The sequence below is a fragment of the Oryza sativa genome, chromosome 1 (assembly GCF_034140825.1).
Source record: "Oryza sativa Japonica Group chromosome 1, ASM3414082v1".
In the NCBI taxonomy this organism is placed as follows: domain Eukaryota; kingdom Viridiplantae; phylum Streptophyta; class Magnoliopsida; order Poales; family Poaceae; genus Oryza; species Oryza sativa.
The window spans coordinates 41182897-41205521 of NC_089035.1; the positions used below are offsets into that span (position 1 = coordinate 41182897).

General features: G+C 44.4%; 2 protein-coding genes across 2 annotated transcripts; both read right to left on the bottom strand.

Annotated features, from left to right (window-relative positions):
- Positions 1–1862: 1862 nt before the first annotated feature.
- Positions 1863–15546, bottom strand: LOC4327230 (uncharacterized). Its single transcript, XM_026022439.2, has 8 exons — positions 15351–15546; positions 14246–14376; positions 13465–13712; positions 5175–5270; positions 4902–5058; positions 3314–3453; positions 3184–3219; positions 1863–2988 (listed from the first exon to the last, which is right to left on the bottom strand). Exons 2-8 carry the CDS (start codon positions 14319–14321, stop codon positions 2269–2271), a joined length of 1473 nt encoding a protein of 490 aa, XP_025878224.1. The 5' UTR covers positions 14322–14376; positions 15351–15546; the 3' UTR covers positions 1863–2268.
- Positions 15547–16799: 1253 nt separating this feature from the next.
- Positions 16800–22208, bottom strand: LOC112937619 (disease resistance protein RPP13). The gene is made up of 2 exons (XM_026022440.2): positions 21617–22208; positions 16800–19314 (listed from the first exon to the last, which is right to left on the bottom strand). Exons 1-2 carry the CDS (start codon positions 22123–22125, stop codon positions 16953–16955), a joined length of 2871 nt encoding a protein of 956 aa, XP_025878225.1. The 5' UTR covers positions 22126–22208; the 3' UTR covers positions 16800–16952.
- Positions 22209–22625: the final 417 nt, after the last annotated feature.

Here is a 22625-nt window from a genome sequence, read left to right on the forward strand (position 1 = left end):
ATAAAAGTGGTAAAAAGCACACTTCGTACAAATGTATACATCGTGCTCGAACGAAAAATCCAAAAGAAAACTTCTCCCCCTTTTTAAAAGAAAGAAATTCCCAATTGAACCAAAAACATGCTCTTCTCAACAACTGTCCAAAAATTCACCTTGCTTCTCCCCCTTTTGACAATGATTTTATCAAACATAGGAATTATGTTTATTAAAGTTCAAGAGCTTAGCATACATATAGCATATCATGTGATGTGTTGCAATGAAAAGAAGATGAACCCATCTAGAACATAACAAGCATGCATTAAAGTATAACCATGAACCAAAGATTTTACACATTTTGCCGAAAAAAAAACATGTTTAAATTTGTCATGTGTAAATAAAACCATTTGATTTGTGGCAAATTTTGTTAATACAATTGTCTAATAAGATTTACTTTTGCCGTTATTTCTCTATATATAATGTAATATTTGAAACTATATGTGGAGACCATGTCGGTGCTAAAGTACATTTGCGAATAAGAGTACCCATATGCATGGTTTATGTACGGGCTAATATTCGGAGAAAGGACGGCCACATCCTATGAATGCGCAATGGACGGCCATGATCGGTCAGTTTGTGGCTACTGGAAGAAAAGAAAAGGTAAAGAAATAATTTGAATGGACAGATCATGCGATTGCATTTGTCAATTTAAAATATTTTGACCAGTACTTGCTGTGTGTGGCTCTCCTTGGCGCCTTTTTTTTTTCTATGACATCCTTGGTGACTTAGGGCCTGTTCACTTTGACGTCATTTTCAACCTTACCAAATTTTGGTAAAGTTGCTAAAAAAGTGGCTACATTTAGTTTGCTGCCAAATTTTGGTAACTATATAAGAAATCCTGCCAAAAGGGTTTTTTTTTCATCAAAGTGAACAGACCCTTGAGACTGTATGGTTTATTTTCACTACTTTTTTTTCTTTTCAGTAATAGATTTTTCTCCTAGATAATGAGATGTAACACGATTATTGATCATTGCTATTAATAGATGAAACACATTATACCTGGTTTAATTTCTAAACACAATTATGGAGCCTCCTAAGAAGATTAAGACAAAGCGTAGAAGAGCTAATGTGACATTGCAACTATCCTTTATTCCCAATTATTGCTGCCATGACCTTTGTGATGCCAAACCAAGAGTCAGTATATGTGATCATCATGGACAGAAACATCAGGTAGATATGAGGCCCATGCTGCCATGATCCTACAGTGTGAAACCCAATAAATTTCCCTCTGAAAAATAAATATTTTTGTGGACAAAATGCAGGGTATGACAGCTACTACACTTTATGTTTCATAAACACAAGCAATTTTCAGACAAATTTGTTGGGCATGGAAAATTTTTGCAGAGACTTTGTGCCTGCGCTGCATTATTTAGGCAGTGAGTACAGTACACCCAAAAACTGTCAGCGTTATCACAAGTCAACCGTCTCGGGCGCACTCGCAAGGCGTGTGGGTCCCACAAAAGACTTGTGAATGTGTATGTCCCACAAAGGCTTTTACTATGAATGTGTGTGCATTATTGCTGCTTTGCTTCACTCAAAATGAAGCCAACCAATATCAAAGGCAGACAACAAGCACACATGTCTGGCTGGTATTGTACATGTAGCAACCACCATCAAGAATCTAAGCAGATTAGAAAAGGTTATCAGCTGAAACTCAAAAAGTTTTTCCAGCCTCCAAATCAAGCAGTGAAGTTGAAAAGGCATTATACATGGATGAATTAGAGAAGCATATCATAGAAAGGCACCAAGAAAGTGGCAAGTGGCCACTATGCAATGCTTGCCAGAAAATGAGAGGATTAAAATTTGCATCTCATACCAAAACAACAGAATTACCTGCTCTCAACATTGCAACAACTATGGACATAATAATCTAGTAAACAACACAAGCAAAATGTGACAAACATTTTCTAAGGAAGAAAAAGAAGAGTAACAAAAGATGTCATGCTATGGCATTTGCCTTCAGCTGTCATAACTCATAACTCCAGAATTTCTTTCTAGCAGTCACACATGGTTTCCTTTTTGCTTCATGACCATGACCTGAACAACTAATGCTAATTAACTGTTAAATCCGCTACTATCTGGCCAGCTGACTAATGTACAACACTAGGAACAGTATATTCCAAGCTCCACAACACATGGCGATGAATCATCACGATCATATTCTTCAGTGAAGCAAAGTCTATGGCTATCCTCCAAAGCTGGCTGGCAGTACTAATCTGCAGGCAAGAAACTAGTCTATTTCCTGTTCATCGGTGGTGGCGGTGGCGGTGGTGGTGCGGGGTAAGGAGGGCCATAGAAGGGACCAGCCAAACCTTGGAAACCAGGGGGGGTATTTGGAGCACTAGGGAAGGGAGGTGGGATGTTGACCATGGGATAGTTCATAGGAGGAAATACTGGGTAAGAGTTGTAGGGTACTGCTGTCATAGGGCCGGCAGGTACTGGCAGTCCCGCAAACGGAGCAGAAGGAATTGGCATGAATGAACCTGTTGTCGGTGGTGGCGGGGGGACTGGAGGTGGATCAGAAGTTGGCGGTGGAGGGGGCGATGTAGACTCTGGTGGCGGGGGATGCTCAGGTGGTGGCGGCGGCTGTTCAAATGCATCAGATGGCAGTGGCGGAGGTGGCGATTGAGGCCGTGAAACATACACATCATTCTGTAGTTTCTGTCTCTTATTCGTAGAGTGCTCTTCTAGTTTCTGCTCAATGTTATCCTTGGTGGCCCGTGAAGAGAAAACGCCATTGGGGATCTCATGCTCACCGCCGTTCTCCTGGGAATACATCACCGCACTTGATTGTCCCTTCTCAAAAGAACTGGCATTAGCTGAATCTGGGCCAAAGCTACCATGCATTTCAGAACCTGAGTTCTTAGGCCCATGGTTCGGTTGTTCCTGCCTTTCTACATGTATTCCAAGCTTCTGGCAGAGGTCATCAGCTTTCTTGTATCGGGATTGAACTTCCTGATAAATAGTGGGAAGACATTAGTACAGTATTAAGGAACAGATAGCAGCAAACTGCCCATCCTAGTAGCCCTTTCCAGCTTATAAAAAGATCAAACCAATAAGTACACTTTGTTCATAAAATGCAGAGTGCTTAAGACCCACAGAGCCAATTTATTTAATGGGGAAAAGGCGTTGTTTAATGTAGGAAAATACCTTAATCTGGCTTCTGGCCCGTTCCATTTTGAACTCCTGAAAGCAGATGAAACATTATGAGCGTTCAACAATCCTTCTCAATCAAAATCAAGTAGATCACCACATATAGTTATTTATTATATTTACACACCTGTTCATGGAGTGCTTCCTTTAAGCAAGAAATAAGATTGCCTCTGAGTAATTCTGATGTTTTGAATTGTTCAATGGAGTCTCTCAGGATGTTATGTTGTTCTTGCAGCTCCTCCACAAAGCCAGATCCATTACTACAGTCTGCCAATATGCAAGAGGACATGGGTAAGCTACAATAAAAGGCAATGGTCCAAACACACGCACGCACACACACACACACACACACTTGACATCCAGACTAATAATGGAGTAACAACTTGTATAGGGTGTACAAATGTACAAAGCTGGGCTTGTTTCAGTGGGCAGGCTTCTACATATTTACAGTTACTAGCTCACTATGGACCGTATGAATCATTCCATATCCTAATATTGTCAAAACAAATAGTTGTGTTTTGTGAGCACGTCCTTCACACTTCTTTTCAAGGATTCAATGCAAAACTAACTCACTGATACCTATATGCTTAATAATATATCCTGAAGCAGGTTGAATGGTTCAGGAAAAGCCCATCCATAAAGTTTCAGGAGCCTTGTTCTATTTGTATTCCCATATCATAGTGCTCTACATAAGATATTTCGATGCTAAGAGATACGCTTTTGTCCATCAGTCACGAAGCTCTAAGTTTTGAGCTGTTTATGGACACTTCCACCAGCAACATGACTTAATTGTGGCCAAACAATTTTTTAAAAAAAATGGTGATGTTTTATCGACATTCCCACCACACCAGGGAAGTTTTTGCTGAAAGAAGTGTCAAGGCTGCTGGAAAAGTATCAGTGACATAACTATCAGAGAATAGGTCTAAAGAGAGGGGAGAAACATAAGAGGTTTCATCATTAGCTTTTGCTACAACCAACAAATGAACCTACCACTCAATCCCAATAGTAACGGGCAAAGTTGGGTATGTTAGGTGGTAGGGCAGTTTCATGCATACCGTAAATTTGAAAAATACAAGAAAGATGTCTTATCGACATTCCCACCACACCAGGGAAGTTTTTGCTGAAAGAAGTGTCAAGGCTTCTGCAAAAGTGTCAGTGACACAACTATCAGAGAAGAGGTCTCAAGAGAGGGGAGAAACACAAGAGGTTTCATCATTAGCTTTTGCTACAACCAACAAATGAACCTACCACTCAATCCCAATAGTAACGGACAAGGTTGTGTATGTTAGGTGGTAGGGCAGTTTCATGCATACCGTGAATTTGAAAAATTCAAGAAAAAAATGATGTCTTATCAGCATTCCCACCACACCAGGGAAGTTTTTGTTGAAAGAAGTGTCAAGGCTGCTGGAAAAGTGTTGGTGACACAACTATGGAAAAGTGTCAGTGACACAACTATCAGAGAAGAGGTCTAAAGAGAGGGGAGAAACATAAGAGGTTCCGTCATTAGCTTTCGCTACAGCCTACAAATAAACCTACCACTCAATCCCAATAGTAATGGGCAAGGTTGGGTATGTTAGGTGGTAGGGCAGTTCCATGCATACCGTGAATTTGAAAAATACAAGAAAAAACCCCAAATAAATAATAATACCTGCAGTGCATCAGAACTGATATACTGAATGGGATAATACAAAAACGTCTTGTGAAGATATCCTCACCTAAAATAGAGTTGTTCTCATATTCGTTGCTGAGATTGTCAACAAAGCTAAGAGCATTTTGACATTTCCGCATGAGAGTATCGTCGTCTACATGAGCATTCAACATATGCTTGTAGCAAGAGATAACCTTTTCCAGCAGCTCCCCACTAGAATTTCTCTGTAATTATGTGAAACAAACATAGAGAGTTGTAAAGAGTCACCAAATGCATACATGAATGAAAATAATAAAAGATTATATGAGTATTAAAAGTATTTAAAGTAAAGACTACTTACCGACTTGGATTTGAACTCCTTGAACCTTCTAGAATAGTCTTCCTTGAGACTTTGCCCATGGGATCCAAATATGTTACGTTCTTCCCATATGTCAACCTGAAATATTTTAGAGAGAATGAGATCAAACAGTTATATGTGCCTGGAAAATGAGACATGAATGCAAAATAAATATGTTTACAGGACTGAGTTAAATGGTTTTGGTGCCTAGGGATTCACATGCCCCAATATGTGAAAAGTGCACATTGTGCTGTTAAAAATAATAACAAAGAAATGTGCAATACACAAAATTATGCAAATCTGAAAATTTTCAATCGAATTTGCATATTTACACTGTACAGAACCCAAAAAAAAAAGGGAATAGCCAACCACAAAATACACATATGTCGTACTGTTCTTTCTTTTTGGATTGGGAGATTCCGGTACCAAGAATTTCCTACGCCTCATTAGCGAAACCAGAATGTGCATGACACACAATTCAAATAATGAGTTTCAAATTTCAAATATAATAAACTGGACTTTGAAATTTTGAACTTCTGATGGTTCCATATATTCAGTTCTGAAGTTTTTGGAAATAGTTTTCAAACTTTAAAATGATAGTGAACTGTAGACCTGTACATTCAGATTTTGAAATGTGTGAGATACTACATTATTCATCTAAGAACCAAGCATCCCCATCCTGACTTACCTCAGCCACTCAATATATGTCCAATCCCACTATTTGCGAAAAGCTTTATTGCCAACCATACAACAGGAATTAGAAATAATTCTATTACCACTGCTTCTGTACTCTCACTCATATGCAACATTCAAAATTCACAAGATTAATTTGGTGTTTTTAATGTAGAGCTCAATAGCTTGAGGATCACATGTAATAATTTATTAGCATTAATTCCATCCTTTTGTGCCGAGTAGATCCGATGGTCCCTTATGATCAATAGGAAGTATGGCTTCAGGATGGATGTCCTAACTATGAGGGGACTTCAGCTGCCATAGCTCATACCACATAGAGTGAGCAATTATGTCCCTATGCCAGGTGAACTACTGGTTATTAAAGCATATCAAATCAACATACAACAATATATGGTAAGGCTACACAATTCCCATGAGTGCATGCAAGGGATCAAAGCCAACAGACAACGGTGCCACGTCAAAACTATCCAAGGAGATAACCTCATCACTAAAAAACTACCAACACAAAATAGTAAGGCATTGCATGTCACAAGCTTGAAAATGCATAAGCAGCTAGAACTCAGTTTACGGTCAAAAAAGGCATTGCCATCTTGGCATGGCAAGTGATCCCTAATGCAGATCGCAATTCACTAAGAAACTCTTAGTTTGTACCATAATCTGACTCTTCTATTAATTGTTGATTTTTTTTTCTCGAAGCATATAAGGATATTAAGGAAAACTTGTCATTACCCATAGAAGAACCATCATGGTATTCATAGTGACAAATGCTTTGCACTAGGGCAGTTGTGCTCGTTGTCCATCATGATATTAATTGTTGATTTTTAGGCATCTATGCAGCAAAAAAGGAAAATTACATCCGCAATAAAATTAGATATTCCACCTAGGGTCCCTTGCTAGCTCGAACACAAAAAATTCTAACCTCACATCCATATTAGTGTTTGTTGATTTCTTTCAAAAGCACCAAATCGTTAGCCTTCACATAATGTACTCCACCAGAAGACCCAAAAGGCCTAATCCCCTTTCATCACTGACACTAACGCCTACCAAGGGAGCGGATACTTTGTGGTTTCCCACCAGCATGGTTGTGCATAATCACCAATACCATGCACGTCAAAGATGGGCAAGGAGGGAGCTTGATGAGAGAATCCAAGGAGGGTGGCAGTAGGGAGTCTATTATAGGTCAAGGTGAAGGTGAAGGAGGCAAAACCTTACCTTCAGTCCTGTCATTGCCTCACCTCGCTCTAGCTCCTCGCCTCCCTCCCATACATCCTTTGTCGTCATCACACACATTGTCGCCGTAGCTTACCTCGCCACCTCTACCCACAACTTCGATGATATGAGAAGTTGGCACCTCAACAGTCGGTGTGAATGAGGCTACCCAAGAAACCACCCACAACTAGGCTCTAGCTAGATGAGGGATATGATGATGGCAAAACAAGAGATTTAATGATGGAAAGGGAGGCTAAACTGTTCATTTCCTCTTACAACCATAGTGAAAAAAAACCTAACAAGGTCGGTGGTTCAACCGTAAAAAAAAGGGAACTAGAGCCCGCCATGGTAGAACTGGCATGTTTTTAGACTGAACATGTTAAATCTTGTTCTTCTAGCAAAACTTGAAGGAAAAGGTGCTATCGCGGGGATTCAACCTTTGGTCTCCTCTGAACATGTTAAATCTTGTTCTTCTAGCAAAAATTGAAGGAAAAGGCGCTACCGCGGGGATTCGACCTTTGGTCTCCGCACTAGAAGTCAGTTGCAGTAACCTACCCACCATCAAAGCAATTATTGTATAATGCAAACAAACAATATACATATGCATAATAAACCGCGGTTCAACTGCTGGTCCACCAGTCCGACTGATAGACCGATGATCCAAGGAGTCAACCGGGTCATTCGTCGGTCCGGTTTTTCATACTATGCTTACAACATTACTTAGAAAAAATAATAAAAAGTTAAAGGCCAAAAAAACCTAACTATTTTGACATTTTTGGAAGAAATGAAGACAATCATGTGTTATGGATAGGACATATTACTTCATTTTGATATTTTTGGGTGTCATCCCTCGTTCCTAGGGTTAGAGTACTTTCATATGTGGAACCCCACCCCTATTAATGTAGCAAAGAAATCTCCTGGTTATGGGAAGGGCAATGTTTCTTCAAAAAAGAATAAACTGAAGAACACCAAACTAGCACTCAAAGCACGTTCTGCTATGGAGACATGCGTGGGAGACACATTATAGTTTTATAAAGATGTAACACAACAAAACAAAGAATCACATTTCTTGGCGCACCCTTAGACAAACTCTTTATAGCAAAGGTGCAGGTGTACACCAATGACAACACTTCATTCATTGGAATATTTTGCGCTTCATGGGCTCATGGCTTCATCATATCACAACTAAGCAGAACCATTTTTGGTAATATATCAAGCTAGATCATTTCTTTCAAAGCTGTGTTGCGCTTCAGCCATCGCAATAGATCTTATTTACCGTCGAATGTGGGTAAAGAGATCTCCAACAACGGCAAACAAATCATGTCATGGGTGATTGTTTCATCATACAATGGATGATGACAAAACAATCTCATCTCCGAAATAAGGCCTAACATCATCATTCAAGTTTTGTTTAGTTGTATCAACAATTCAACGCTCATTAAATCCTCTAGGGTTCGAGGAGTGCATCCACATTGTCATTGACTTCAAGAACCTCCATCCTTTGGGTTAGATTAGACATAGAATTAAGGGAAAATAACCCTAGGTTGTTGACAAATTATATGCCTCGAAGAGTTGCATCCTCATATGGAATATGCATTAAAAAATTGCTCCTCCCTACAACAGTAGGTAGCAATTTGTTGGCCTTTCACACTTCTACTAGCCTCTTATCTTTAAGTGGTATCTTTAAGTGGTATATATGCACAAAGACAAAATTGCTATGTTGTTCTCTCATCTCCCAGGTTCACCTCTTCTTGCCATAGCTTTGCCATCTTCTTATTGCCCACTATCAATCACCATCATGATACATAGGATGCAGCGAGCTAGTGGCACACAATCAAGTGCTTCTAGGACTACCGCTTGGTAGAGGTCCAAGGAGGTCGACAGGTGCAACGGAGATGTGCATGATGGTTCGTAAGCTAGAGGTAAGGAAAATGACCTAGAAGAAAGAGATGGTGCTAGAAAATGGTGGACGAATTTGGCTAAGAAATGACAATTACAATTACTTTCATGTTCACCACAGGCAATCCCTTGATAGATTGATTTAGCCATCCCCATCTACTTCCCACGGGCTAATTTAACCATTCCACCAACACATGGCCATCGCCTAGACTATCTTATCTGATGCCAAACCTACAACATCGACGACCAAAAACTCTCCATTATTCTTAACCAAGACATGTGCATGGGACCTAGCGTTGAGGGTGATGAGTTCAATCTTACGATAGTAGATATCGCAATACAACAGGTTGATGATTATGACCCCGCCACTACAAGCATCGGAGTCCATGGTGGGCGGTAGATCCGATATAATGGGTAGGGTTTGCACGGGAGGTAGGTACAAAGCACTCATTGTTCGAATATCAAGTGCATAGTGGCTATCATGATGATGGAATTAGGTAGTAGGAAGAACAGAAAAGGCTTCGATTGACATGATGTTAGGTAAAACTTGAGGGAGGTTTTGGTTCATAGCAAATATGAGATGTCAAATTTGAAAATGTTACAAAAAATTCCCACTTCACTAAATACAAGGTGCAACAAATTCTTTGAAAAACACACTGCCATCACAAACTTCACCCTTACTTGAATGGGTTAAATGGATCTATACCATTATAAATTTACATGTTTTGAAAAATACCATTACTATTTTATCTATTTATAATCATGCCATTGTAATTTTTTATTTATTAGATATATGCCACTATTTGCCCTTTGGGTGTATTCGTAACATAATTTGGACCAGTTTGCCCTCGTCTTCCTCCTCTAGTCCAAGCTCCTCGCCCCTCACCCTCCTCCTGCTGACCTTGTTTCTTGGCCAATTAACTACCGTGCATATGTACAATAACTCCATAACTCCACTACTGTACATACAAATCGGTTGTAAACTTGACTATTGCAAGGAACAGGGTGTCGTGGTTGCTCCCAAAGATGCATTAACCAATGAAATTAGCTGATTAATTAATTGTCCACAGTTATTTTTCTTCGCCCATCGCCGGCAATATCTGCGCTGACGGCCGCACTTCCTATAGCTGCTTCGGTTGCTGATGCGGCTAAACCCAGGCGCATCCACCTCAATTGTGTCGGACTTAAGGACGCCGCCATTGACTGCTTTGCCCGTCCAGACTTGAGGGCTCAATCGGATCTGGCAAAGGAGAGAAGAACAGGAGAGAGGAGAGGGGATAAGGGAGAAGACAAGGATAATTTGGTCCAAAAATTTAAAAGAATGTGTTCAAGGGGTAAGTAGTGGCATATATCAAATACCTGTAAAATTTTAATGGCGTGACTACAAATAGATGAATAATAGTGGTATATTTCAAAAGCGTGAAAGTTATAATGGCATGGAACCAATTAACCCTTGTTGAATTGTCAACCAATCCAAGTATGGGCATGGGTTAGATATTATGCCTATGCTCGCCCAGTAACCGACTTTTTAGTGGGCATAATCCAGGTCTTATTATGTGCCCATGGGTAACCCATGCCCAACTCGAGTAGACATGTTGGTGTGATTTTGGCCTAGCCCACTACTAAACTTTCAGCCTATTTAAGAACATCACGAGCATATGTATACCTTCTCTAAAAGGAATGCTCTATCCACAATCCCCTGTTAAGACTACAAATAGACACCAAGGCACAGGCGCAGGCGGGTGAGTGGGGCACCACAACTAGGCTTAGGCGGACGGCTTCGCAACGACCGTAGGTCAATGGCATTGCAAGGGCGCAAGCGAGCACAAGATGCTTTAATCCATCTTTTCTTCTTTGGATGTTTGTCAATTTGTTTCTCGCCTACTACCATAGCTATAGCATTTGTTCTTTGCGCGTTACATGTTTGTTGAAATGCAACTAGGAATTCATTTATTCCTTGATTGTCCAAATCTTAATTACGTCGGTCGTCTTTTTACAATATGCATGTCCAAATCTTGATTGAGATTGAGATTATTTGAGTTTGAAAGAGGATTATGTCTAGATGTAGCAAAACCCATGGGTACCTTTGGCTTTTGGATACCCAAAAGGCATGGGTTCTATATTTTACTCGTCAAAGGTTTCGGGCAATGTTTCAGGCACGAGCACATCCGCTCAAGCCCGACCCAACCCACTGCCATCTCTAATCCAAGTGATGAAAGGACCAATTCCCACTTTAATTTCAATACCCTACCTTGCTTTCTTTTGGGGGTTTGTTCACACATTTGCAATCATGATTATGAACACATTTGCAATCATGATTATGCATACATGTAGCCAAGGAGAAAAACAAAATCGAAGAAGTTAGCTGCAATGGTGTTGTCGTCCTCGAAGAACATGCCATTGCGTAGTTATAGCCTTGCATGTTGCCATCGAGCAGCACCTTCGCACGCTTCTTGTTGCCCTCTGCCAACACAACATCCGCGAACCCCCACGTCGAAGGCAGCGGCCACAATTGCTCCCTTGAAATCATCCCGCCAAGGAGGCGCTGAAAACACTGTCATATTCGAGAAGGAAAGCAAGCATTGGTTGGGCCTGCTCTGTCTTTGATGGTGCGTTGCTCTTTAGCCGATGGCGCGTTGCTCTTTAGCCAGACCACCTCCATCATCATGTCACCGTGGGCGTGCTCCCCCGATGTGTCCCTGTGCTTGCCAGTGTTGCCGCCACCAGAAGACGGGTCAAGTCGAGGGATTTGAAGATTGGGATGAAGGAATCAGGGAATAATTGACCAATGGCATAGGGTCAAACACTACTTGACTGGAGGGGCAATTTCCAAAGAAATTGGTGTGATCCTATGGTATTCAACAAAGTGGGAAATTTTTTGCGGTATTTTCCTAATTTGACATGCCACCTATACTATGAACCGAACTTCCCCTAAACTTTATAGCATTGAAACACATTTTTTGACAGAAGAAGGTAATACATTTTTCAATGGCATATCAATGGCATATAAGAAACTTTATCTAAGGCTTTTATTAGTCATGCGCACACAAGATTCCTCCCTAGTACAAAGTCTCTTATGTAATAGTAAGACCAATATAACATGGCATTAAGAAATAGAGAAAGTGCTGATGAAATTACATATTAACTAGGCATATTAGTAAAGTAGCAAGACGAACACTATTAAATAGGCAACTTAAATCTTACTTTCAAAAAAATAGGTAACAAATCCTACGCTAACTTAGCCCAACCTGAGAACTTTTCCAACTGTAGATCTGAAACCAAATGCAAGCCCTTCAAAATACCTCACCATTTCACTTCTCCTAAGCAAGGTTCTCACAATGCCGCTAGGAGGCCCAGGATGCCATGTGGCATTTAGGTGGGCATGGTGTCCTCAAGGCGATATATGGCCAACTAAAAGGGTTGACTAGTGCAGCAAACTAGAAGACAAGAAATACAATGTAGTAGAACAGACGATAGGCATGTATAATGCAATAGGAATATTAGAGAACAGGAGTTGAGCAGAAGCAAATTTAATACATCAACAGTGAACTGTACGCACAAAGAAAGCATAGCAGAAGTAAGCAACAACGCCCTCATGAACACACAACATGGCAGAAGCAGAACGAACATACATACACAGAGGGAAGAAGCTTAGAGGCAGTGGTGAGATCATGGGGAGGCCCCCAATGATTGGGAACTACACAAAGAGAAGACCGGTGTAAGAAATGTGGAGAGGAGGACATGGCCACGTGGGCACGGCGTGGAGTGGAGAGAAGCAAGCTTAAGCATTGCTCACACGCATAAGAAGAGGCGACACTAGTGGAATCCTAGCTCCTCCCTCTACCTGCATGTTTGTGACTAGGCCAGAAGGGCTCTCCTGGCTCATTATCACTTGTGGTTGCAACCCTTAATCTGCCTGTTTACTTTGCTCTACATGGTGCTGCATCCTCATTTTCTTAACAGCTGCGGTGCCGCCCCTCAACAGCACCGCTCCATTCCTTCCTACCTCTCCACATCCACCTACTCATCTACCAGACCCACATGCCTTCTTGGCTGCTTCCCACGTAGCAGTTTGGCCTTGTTCTCTACCCTTGCATGTCCCCTGACAACTGGCTAAGGCACCTGAATGAAATCTTGTCATGAACACCTCATTTTCCAAGGCACACGCCTAGATGGCCAACACGAGGTGAGCCTCGCGGCCACTGGACTCCATGGTGTCGTACTAGCGATGCCACAATAACCATGCTACTGGGCTTTACGGTTTCGAAATTTAAAGCAAGTAGTGATTGCATACAGAATGTGTATTAGTTCAATGTAATGTACCAACCATATATGTAGTAATTGCATAAAGAATGAATATTACTTCCATGAAACTAAGGTAGTTATATGCAAATTTGCTACAATTAGCCAAAATCAGAAATAACAGGGATGGATTGATACATAATTAAATGCTTTTATGCATGCAAACAATAACAATATTTTCTTGACATACCAGTCTCTGTACGACATTCCTTCCAAAATCATCGCCGTTGACAAACACATCGTTTAAGGCAGCAGGGATAACCCTCCAGAACTCATTTACATATCTACCAGAGTCCTTTTTGCTGTTCTGCACGATATCATTTGCAAGGTACAGCAAAGATACCCTCCTCTCACGAGGAGCTGAGTGAAAATCAGATTCCCATGTTTCAACAACTTGTCGGCAGTGTCGATAATGAAAGACACACCAATGTGACAAAGCTTTTCTTTTGTTAAGCATCACCATTATGTGAATGAGCAGTATAATGAGTATAATGTACTAGCCATGAGGTAAGATCAAATAAACAATCAGAAATAAGCTGTCAAATTTTGTTTGGACACACTTCTTAGGAAGAACATATTTGAGCAAGGGTCAACGGATGACTGCTAGACTACCAGAATGATATCAACTGATCATAATACTGTGTGATGAGTGATCAACTGGATGCAAAAGGTCTACTGCCATAGTTATAAAAGTGGTAAGATTAAAATTTTAAAGCATTAACCTTTTCTATAAAATGTGTGCTATGAATTTTAATCATCCAGGCCATGTAAGCCACTGAATTGTAACTGACAAGTCAAAATGAAGATGGATAGTTTGTGTGTTATCCTGAGAGAAACTATAGGGAAAATAGTTGACACCCTCTTATCCATGAAGAACAATAGCTATGCGACAATTACGCTAAACCACATTAGAAAGGACGTCACTAAGTTAATGATGGAGAAAGTTGTAGGATCACACTCTGGAAGGATACTCTCTATACTTTGTCGTGAATTATTGAGCTTCAAAAGCTTCTGCGCCAAGATCTGTGGGCTGAATCCTGCATTCATGTTATGTAATCTAGCTTGGGCGTTGAGAATCCCCCAAATTCCAGAGGTAAGAAACCTGAAAAACACATAAATACATTAGACAAAACTGTGACCCTTCAAGAGGGGGTGATTGAAACAGTAATTGGGAACCACAGGGCACTTAGCTCTGAATCTCTGTGTTGCAAATAAAATGAGAATGGAATTGATCAGTGAGAAATATCTAAGAAAAATCCAGTTTTGTTGACGAGAAAATAAGCCATCTAAGATGAGTAATCTAATGCATACTAGTATCATATTTGAGTTCTTAATTATGTGGTTACAGAGCATTCGAGATCTTACAAACTACAGAAGAACGATTTTTTTAAAAAAAAAAAGAAACAGAAAGAGCCACTTCAAAGTCATTTGCAGATTCATCAAACCAAGCATTGATTTCCCACATACCGAAAGTCCTACCCAGGCCTTCGAAAAGGGGTGCAATAAAAAACTAATCTTTTTTTTGCCATGGTCATAGTGGCAGCGCCCAAATATGGCACAGAACTAGGTAGGCGCTAGCCGTAAATGAAGATGAGCAGCAGCAAAAGGCTGCAAGCCTGCAACCATGGTGACTACTATTTAATTAAATACTGCCCCCAACAACCTAATCCAAGGCTCGGACAGGCCTGACGACCAAAATCAACTAACCAAGTTTGCAACTTTGCACCAAGAGAACAGAAAACAAGCCGCACTACACATGGCACGGTACAAAAATTTCTTCTCTATCACTTCAATCAGAGCATGGGCGCTCTAAAAAAAGAAGAAAATATCCTGCTACCCAGGACGGATTCCGTTACCACCCATCACCAGCAGCATCAATCGAATCAGAAAAACAAAAAACTAAAATCCCGCACAGCATCACGGAGCGAGCAAGAAACCATGCTGCCCCCCACGGTTAACCGCCCAAAGAGAGAAATCAGCAAAAAAAAAAACATAGAGAGAATTCAACAGCAGCGAGCGACGGGGCAACGCGGGGAGGGCGAGAGCACGCGAGGGGGGAGAGAAGAAATCTCAGACCTTGCTACGGCTCCGTCTCCAGCATTGGGAGGGGAGAAAATCCTAGGGTTTAGTAGGGGATTTCGCGGCTTGGGAGAGGGGGGGAAGAAGGAGAAGGGGGGATGTGTGAACGCGAGGCGAGAGAGGGGAGATGGGAGACCTCGATGTGGGTGGGCTGCCAGCTTCCGGCCGCGGATGCACACCGCATCGGATGGATGACGACAGCGCGCGCGGGGGGGGGGGGGAGTGGGGGGGCGGGAGCGGTGGGGGCCACATGTCAGCGGGCGTGGGTCGGATGGATGACGAGAGCACGCGGCGAGCGGTGGGGGCCACATGTCAGAGGGGCGCGGGGTTTGGGTGGTGGGCGGGCTGCAGGCTGCAGCGGATGTGCCGCTGACGTGTCATGGAGGTTGGTGGTCCCCACGTGTCAGCCTCGCCAAAGCGGGGGAGAAACATGGGGGTGGGGCGTGGATTTATCTATGGGCCGGATTAGTTTAATTCGATGGACTTGGGGTGGTCTATTACTAGTGGATTTCCAGCCCATATATACGAGTTTGCCCTGGTGGATTTGAAATTTCAGCTCTATAAAAGGCATTTGAAATTTCGTTACATGCTTAGAGCTAGTGGGTCTGATAATGGGCGACTTAGGTCAACGCGTTCATTATGGCCATTGGCCCATGAGGTGTTGCCATAGAAAGTGTATACATAAAAACTATTGATATAGAAATATTCTGCATAGAAAACTTTGGTTCCAAAGGAAAATGGACCACATGATTTTTTGTTCTTGCACAAGAAAAATAAAACATATGGTGCTAAGTGCCAACCAAGGAAAATGTGGGAAGTTTGGGCTGTGAGCGCTTGTCGTGTATACTCGGTACATCCAACCAAAATCGCTTATATTTTAGGACAACTATAATCATATGTGGATAAGAGAATGACGCTAGCTTTTATGTAAGAGCTAACTATACATATGCCAAACAATATATACTCACTTTGGGATGATAATGTTGATTGTTTTGGACAAGGTGAAGTCGGACTTTAAAATCCTTGACTATAAATAATTCTAAAATATTTATTTACTAATACGTATAGATTAGTCTTAAAAAGCACATCAATAAAATCATATAGAAAATAGTTGTCAAAGTGTTATCAACCCGAAGGAAGTATTTAATAGATAATTGAGAGAAAGAAAAAAATGGACACGACATTATAACTAAGCTATTCTAAATGTTAATTCTTATTTTTTTTAAGATAAGTTTATGAGTACTAAGCACAATAGTTACCAATACTACTCTATCCATTCCATATTATAAGCCGTTCGATTTTTTTTGTTAGTTAAACTTCTTTAGATTCGTAGAAAAATATACTAATATTTTCAATAAAAACAAATATATTATTAAAATATATCCAATGCTAAATTTAATGAAACAAATTTAGTGTTGTAGTTGTTGCTGATTTTTTTTTATAAAATTGGTCAAACCTAAAGAACTTTTACTAAGAAGAAAGTCAAACGAGTATTAAACTCGATACAATGCTGATGCACTACCACACTGTTCATGTCTACTTGCAAGCTGCGATCATTGGCACGTTCAAAAATCAAAATTGTCCAGAGGTGAACCAAAGCTACCAGATGGTCTGGATGACGGGGACGTGCTTGACCTTGTGGTGATCCTCCCCGCCGTGCTTCTTGATCCTCTCCACCATGATCGGCATTCTGTACAGCACCACCTCCTCCAGCTCCGGTATCCCGGCGAGCGCCTCCGGCAGCATCCGCATCTTGAGGCACCCGAACAGCGTCAGCCTCGCCAGCGACGCCATGGCCCCGGCCTTCACCGTCCACTCCTCCAGTTCCGGCAGGCCCAGCTTCAGCTTCTGCAGGCTCCGGAACCCGCCGTCCCGGAACTCCAGCCGCTCGCCGTCGAACGCCGCCACCATCAGCGTCAGCTCCGCCAAGCTCGGGAGCTCCCCCAGCATGTCCACGAACTTCTGCCCCACCATCGTGCTCCACATCGACAGCCGTGTCAGGTTCGGCCGGATGTACCGCACCACGCCGTCGTCCGCCGACTCGTTGTCGTCGTCGTCGTCGCCGCCCGGCCCCTCCGGCGAGTCCATGGAGCCCCGTAGCTTGAGGCTCTGCAGCCGCCGTAGGCTCGGGATGGTGAACACGGTCGACGGCAGCGACTCGCCGTCCAGCATCAGGTGCACCAGCAGGTCCAGGCTCTCCAGCGCCGCCGTCAGAGCGGCGGCGTGCTTGGCGAGCAGCCCGCTGAGCTCCAGCGACCGGAGGTTGGTGGACGTCCCCAGCGGGTTGCCGCCGCCGCCGCCGCCGCCGCGCGTGTCCCAGCACAGATGCTGCACGCCGTGAAGCGTCTGGAGGCTGTGCAGGTCACCGAGCACCTTGGGCAGCGCGAACGGCGCCACGACGTGCCGCAGCGTGGTGATCCTCCAGAACGCGGCGGTCACGTCGAGCACGTGGCCGGCGTTCCTGCCCTTCAGGATCAGCGACTGCAGGTTGACGAGGTTGCTCACGCTCGGCGGCAGCTTCTCCAGCTGGCCGCACTGGAGACCCAGGTACCTGATGTGGATCATCGAGCCGATTTCGTTTGGAAGCTTCTTGAGCTCGAGGCCATGGATGTCAATGACACGGAGGAACTTGGACGCGTGGAGGAAGCCAAGGTCGGTGCAGTGGATGCACTTGCCGCCGCCGCCGCCGCCGTTGCGACCGTCGACGAGGTCGCAGACGACGGAGCGGAGCTTGGGGAGAGCATTGCTGAGGTGGACGTATCTCTCGGAGGAGTTCTGGACGGCGAGGCGGCGCACGGTGGCCGGCGCGAGCACGTCGGTGCTGTCGTGGCTCTCGATGAAGCTGGCCTCCTGCGCCTCGTCCTGCGCGAAGGCGTGGAGGCGGTCGTGCACCACCACCGTCTGCACGACGCCGAACTCGTCCTTGTCCACCAGCTGCACCATGCACCGGGAGATGAGCTCCTTGAGGTAGCCCTGCCCGACCTCCTCCATGGTGCTCCCCCGCCGCGGCCGCACGAACCCTTCGGCCACCCACAGCCGCACCAGCCGCTGCGCGTCCACGGTGGCGCTCTCCCGCATCGCCGCGAAGTAGAGGAAGCACGACTTGAGGTGGTGCGGCAGGTCGTCGAACGCCAGCGACATGATCCGCCCGCTGTTGCCGTTCTTGGACGACGACGACGACGGCTCCCTCGCCGTGGCAAGCTGCGACATCACCTCGTCCCACTCCGCCGGGGGCTCCTTGGACCGCAGCACGCCGGCGAGGACGACAATCGACAGCGGCAGGCCGCGGGTGATCTGGAAGATCTTCTGGTAGTACCTCGACCTGTGCTGGCGCGGGCAGTCGCCGCCGCGGCCGAACACCCGGCGCCGGAACACCTCGTACGTGTTCTCCGGGCTGAGCCGTTCCAGCTTGATCGGGCTGTTCATCGTCGGCCCGGCGGCGTACGTGACCACCTCCAGCCCGGCCATGTCGGTGATCAGCACCACCCTGCTGCCGTTGCCCTCGTCGGGGAGCGACGCTCTCAGGCTGTTCCAGTCGGAGGCCGCGATGCTGCCGTCGACGACGACGATGTAACGCCGGCCGGTCAGGTTCCGGAACAGCAGGTTACCGACGTCCTTCCCCGACGACCGGCACGCCGCCACAGCGGCGTCGGCGCCGCAACCGTCGTCCGCGCTCTGCTGGGACGGAGATCGCCGGAGCTGGGAGCTGGCCTGCCTGTAGATGTCACGGAGGACGTCGGCCGGGCGGCACTTGGGCGGGAGCACCGTCCACGTGCGTATCTCGAAGTGGTTGCGAACCTCGGGGCTCTGGTACACCTTGCGGCCGAGCGTCGTCTTGCCGATGCTGCTCTCGCCGACGATGGAGACGATGGCGCGGCCGGTGACGGCGTCGTCGATGAGCTGCTCCTTGAGCATGTTGCTGTACTTGTCGAAGCCGACAGTATACTCTTCGAAATCATCCCTGCATCAAAATACATGCGACTCTTTAGTCAACGTGCTACGGTGCTAACAAGATATAATGATATAGGCCATGGCTGTGTTTAGTTCAGCGCAAAGTTAAATTGAAGATGATGTGACTGAAAAGTTGTGTGTGTATGACAGGTTGATGTGATAGAAAAGGACTGAAGTTTGGATTCAAACTTTGGATCTAAATACAACCCATGTTTAGTTGCAAAGTTGAACCCAAAAAACGTCACATCGAACTTTTCTACACACACAAACCTCTAACTTTTCCGTCACATCGTTCCGATTTTCAATCAAACTTTCAATTTTGACGTTGAACTAAACACACCCATACTCCGGGTGTGTTTAGTTCCTGAAAAAAGTTGGAAGTTTGAGGAAAGTTGAAAGTTTATAAAAAAGTTAGAAGTTTATGTGTGTAGAAAAGTTTTGGATGTGATGTGATGGAAAGTTGGAAGTTTGGGGTAGTTGGGGGTGAACTAAACACGGTCTCCATTTGTCTCAACATAATTCAACATAAGATGAAATGTGACACATCCGACTACGATAAATCTGGAATCCAAATTTGTTGTGTTAGGATATCATCCCATCCTAGAATAAGTTATTTTAGGACGGAAAGCATATACAATTATTTTAGGTTCAATGTTCAAACCAGCAACTTGGTCATGAGGATGAAGTTGTATCATCAACAAAACCTACTATATTGTGATAAAATCAATTTGCTTACAAAAATTACCAGTGCGAGTAGTAGGGAATTCAAACATTTTTGAAAGGAAGTAGTACGAAATTCAGTCATATGAGAGTTTCAGATGTGGATCAACAATGCAAAGGGGGAAAAAAGATCAAGCAGGTAGCTTTTTTTATTTGGTTATTGATCGTTCATATGAGAGTCTTGGGCCAAGTGAAAAGGCAGGTAACTTTTGTTTGGTTACCGATCACCATATACTCTGCAACATGCTGCTTGGCCACGGAGCGTACAGAGAGAAATGCTTGTATTCAAGAGCATGGATGAACAGCAAAGAATGCTCTTTTCTTTAGAGAGAAGGGTTTTTTTTACCCGGCCTCTATATCCAGCTATTTTAATTTAGGAACTTAGCCTATTAAATAGGAAACTTAGCCCTCAAATAACCCAATTTGAAATTCGCTCCTATGAAGATTTAAACTTAGGACCTTGTGGTGAACTCAGGTCACTGCAACCACTAAGCTACATGCCCTTTTAAAGAATGCTCCTATTAATGAGTAAGTGGGCAACAAGACAATGCAAACAGAATGTTGGCTAACTCCTGCTCCTGGGCACTGCCAACCTGCTATCTCGTGAAGACAAGAACCAATACTAATCAACAGCAGATGACAGCTTCAGAGATGAACTGTGAAATGGACTCTTTACTGCTTCAGTGATGAACTATGAGTAGAGTAGTGCTGAGTATGCTGGTTGGATGCATGCATAGGCACTTGTAAAAATTGCTTCACTGTGGAACGTTGAACAGCGTCAAGCAGCGTGCTCTGAAGTCTGAAGAAAATTTCTGTTTGCAGGCTTGCAGCTGACCTGAGCATATGATTCATGGAGTAGCACAACTGCACAAGATTCATTAAGATACTGGAAGATATAACAAGTTCATAACTGCTCGATCGATCTATCGTGCTCGTCACTTGTCAGGTTGGAATTGCTGTGTATATCCTTTGTGTATATAGAGGCCGGATTAATGAAAATCCATTATTAAAAAAAGGTTGGAATTGCAAGAACAGGTACGAGACCGAAGTCAGAATCGTCGGAGAAGATTCATCAATCCAATGGAGGGCTATTTTGTAAACACGCCGGACCGCTATAATGCTAACGGTCCAAATCAGGGGGTTGTTTGAAAATTTCTGGATAGCTACCAAACATCCTAGTGGTACTAGGCAGTAGGCTGGGATTTATTTAAAAAAAGTCCAGGTCACTACCGGATTTGTTGTCCCACCCAACTGCCCAAGGAAAGAGACCCAAACCAGGGGTATATTTGAAAAAAATATCGTAAAATTTTGGATCGCCGCTGGTCGTCCGATCTGTGAGGGTGACTCTCAGCCGTTGATCAAGCTGACCCGGTCAAAGTGCCGTGACCTCACCGGCCGACGAACTCCCAGCCAAATCCTCCGCCGCCGCCGCTCGTTGATTCTTCGAGCGCCATCGACTGCCGCAACGGCCGGATTGGGCTCACAAGAATCAGATTGCATATCACAAGTTTTTCCGTGTTCTTTTTAGTTGGTGATTGAGCACACATTGCAGATGAATTTTGAGGCGAATTTGGGTGAATTTGGGAGCGTACCAGGCGGCGAGGGCGGTGGCGGCGGCGGAGGAGGGGTGGGTAGCCCAGGCGGGGGACGGCGTGTGCTCGATGTTGTAGGCGGCGCGGTTGGCGGAGATCTCGTCGAGGCGCTTCCTGATCTGGCGGATGCGGCCGGAGAGGCCGTGGCGGAGCGCGACCTGGCCGGCGCAGCGCGGGGGCCACGCGGCGGCGGCGGCGGCACAGGAAGGCAGCAGCATCGCCGCTAGCGGGGTGGCCTGGCGGTGCCTCCGGGCGGCGCGGTGGAGGAAGTCGTCGAGCGCGTCCTCGGCCTCGAAGGCGACGTCGCGGGTCTGGCGCACCCAGACGGCGACGAACTCGTCGTCGCGGCGGCGGCGGCGGCGGTCGGCGTCGCGGATGAAGGTGTGGAGCCACTCCAGCTTGTCGCGGAGGAGGCGGACGTCGTCCCCGACCTCAAGCAGCACCGCCGCCTCCCACGCCACCAGCTCCGCCACCTTCGCCAGCACCGTCGTGATCGCCGTCTCCGCCATGCGTGCTCAGCCTCAGCCCTCAGCTCTCGCTACGCTTTGCTTCTCGTCGGCTTCCTTCCTCGAGGCCCAGGCCCACCCCGCTCGCCAACCCAGTGTAGCACTGCGCGCTTTAGTAGTTGGTGGAGTCAACAGCAAAGTCAAACTTGGTTCTTCTCCTGCTTCACACCCGCAGCTAGTACCACCACATCTTCTACTACGGCCAAGTTTGGCTACGTCTAATTCATACTAAAATGTTCATACTAAAATTAAAAGTTTAGTTAAAATTAAAATAATATGATAAAAAAGTTAGAAATTTATGTGTAGAAAAGTTATGTGATGGAAAAAGTTAGGAATTTTGAAATATTATTTTGGAACTACACACGGTGTTAGTTCCAAACATTTTTTTCAAACTTTCAACTTTTCCTCACATCAAAACTTTCCTACACACAAACTTACAATTTTTTTCGTCACATCGTTCCAATTTCATCCAAACTTCCAATTTTAGCGTGAACTAAACACAC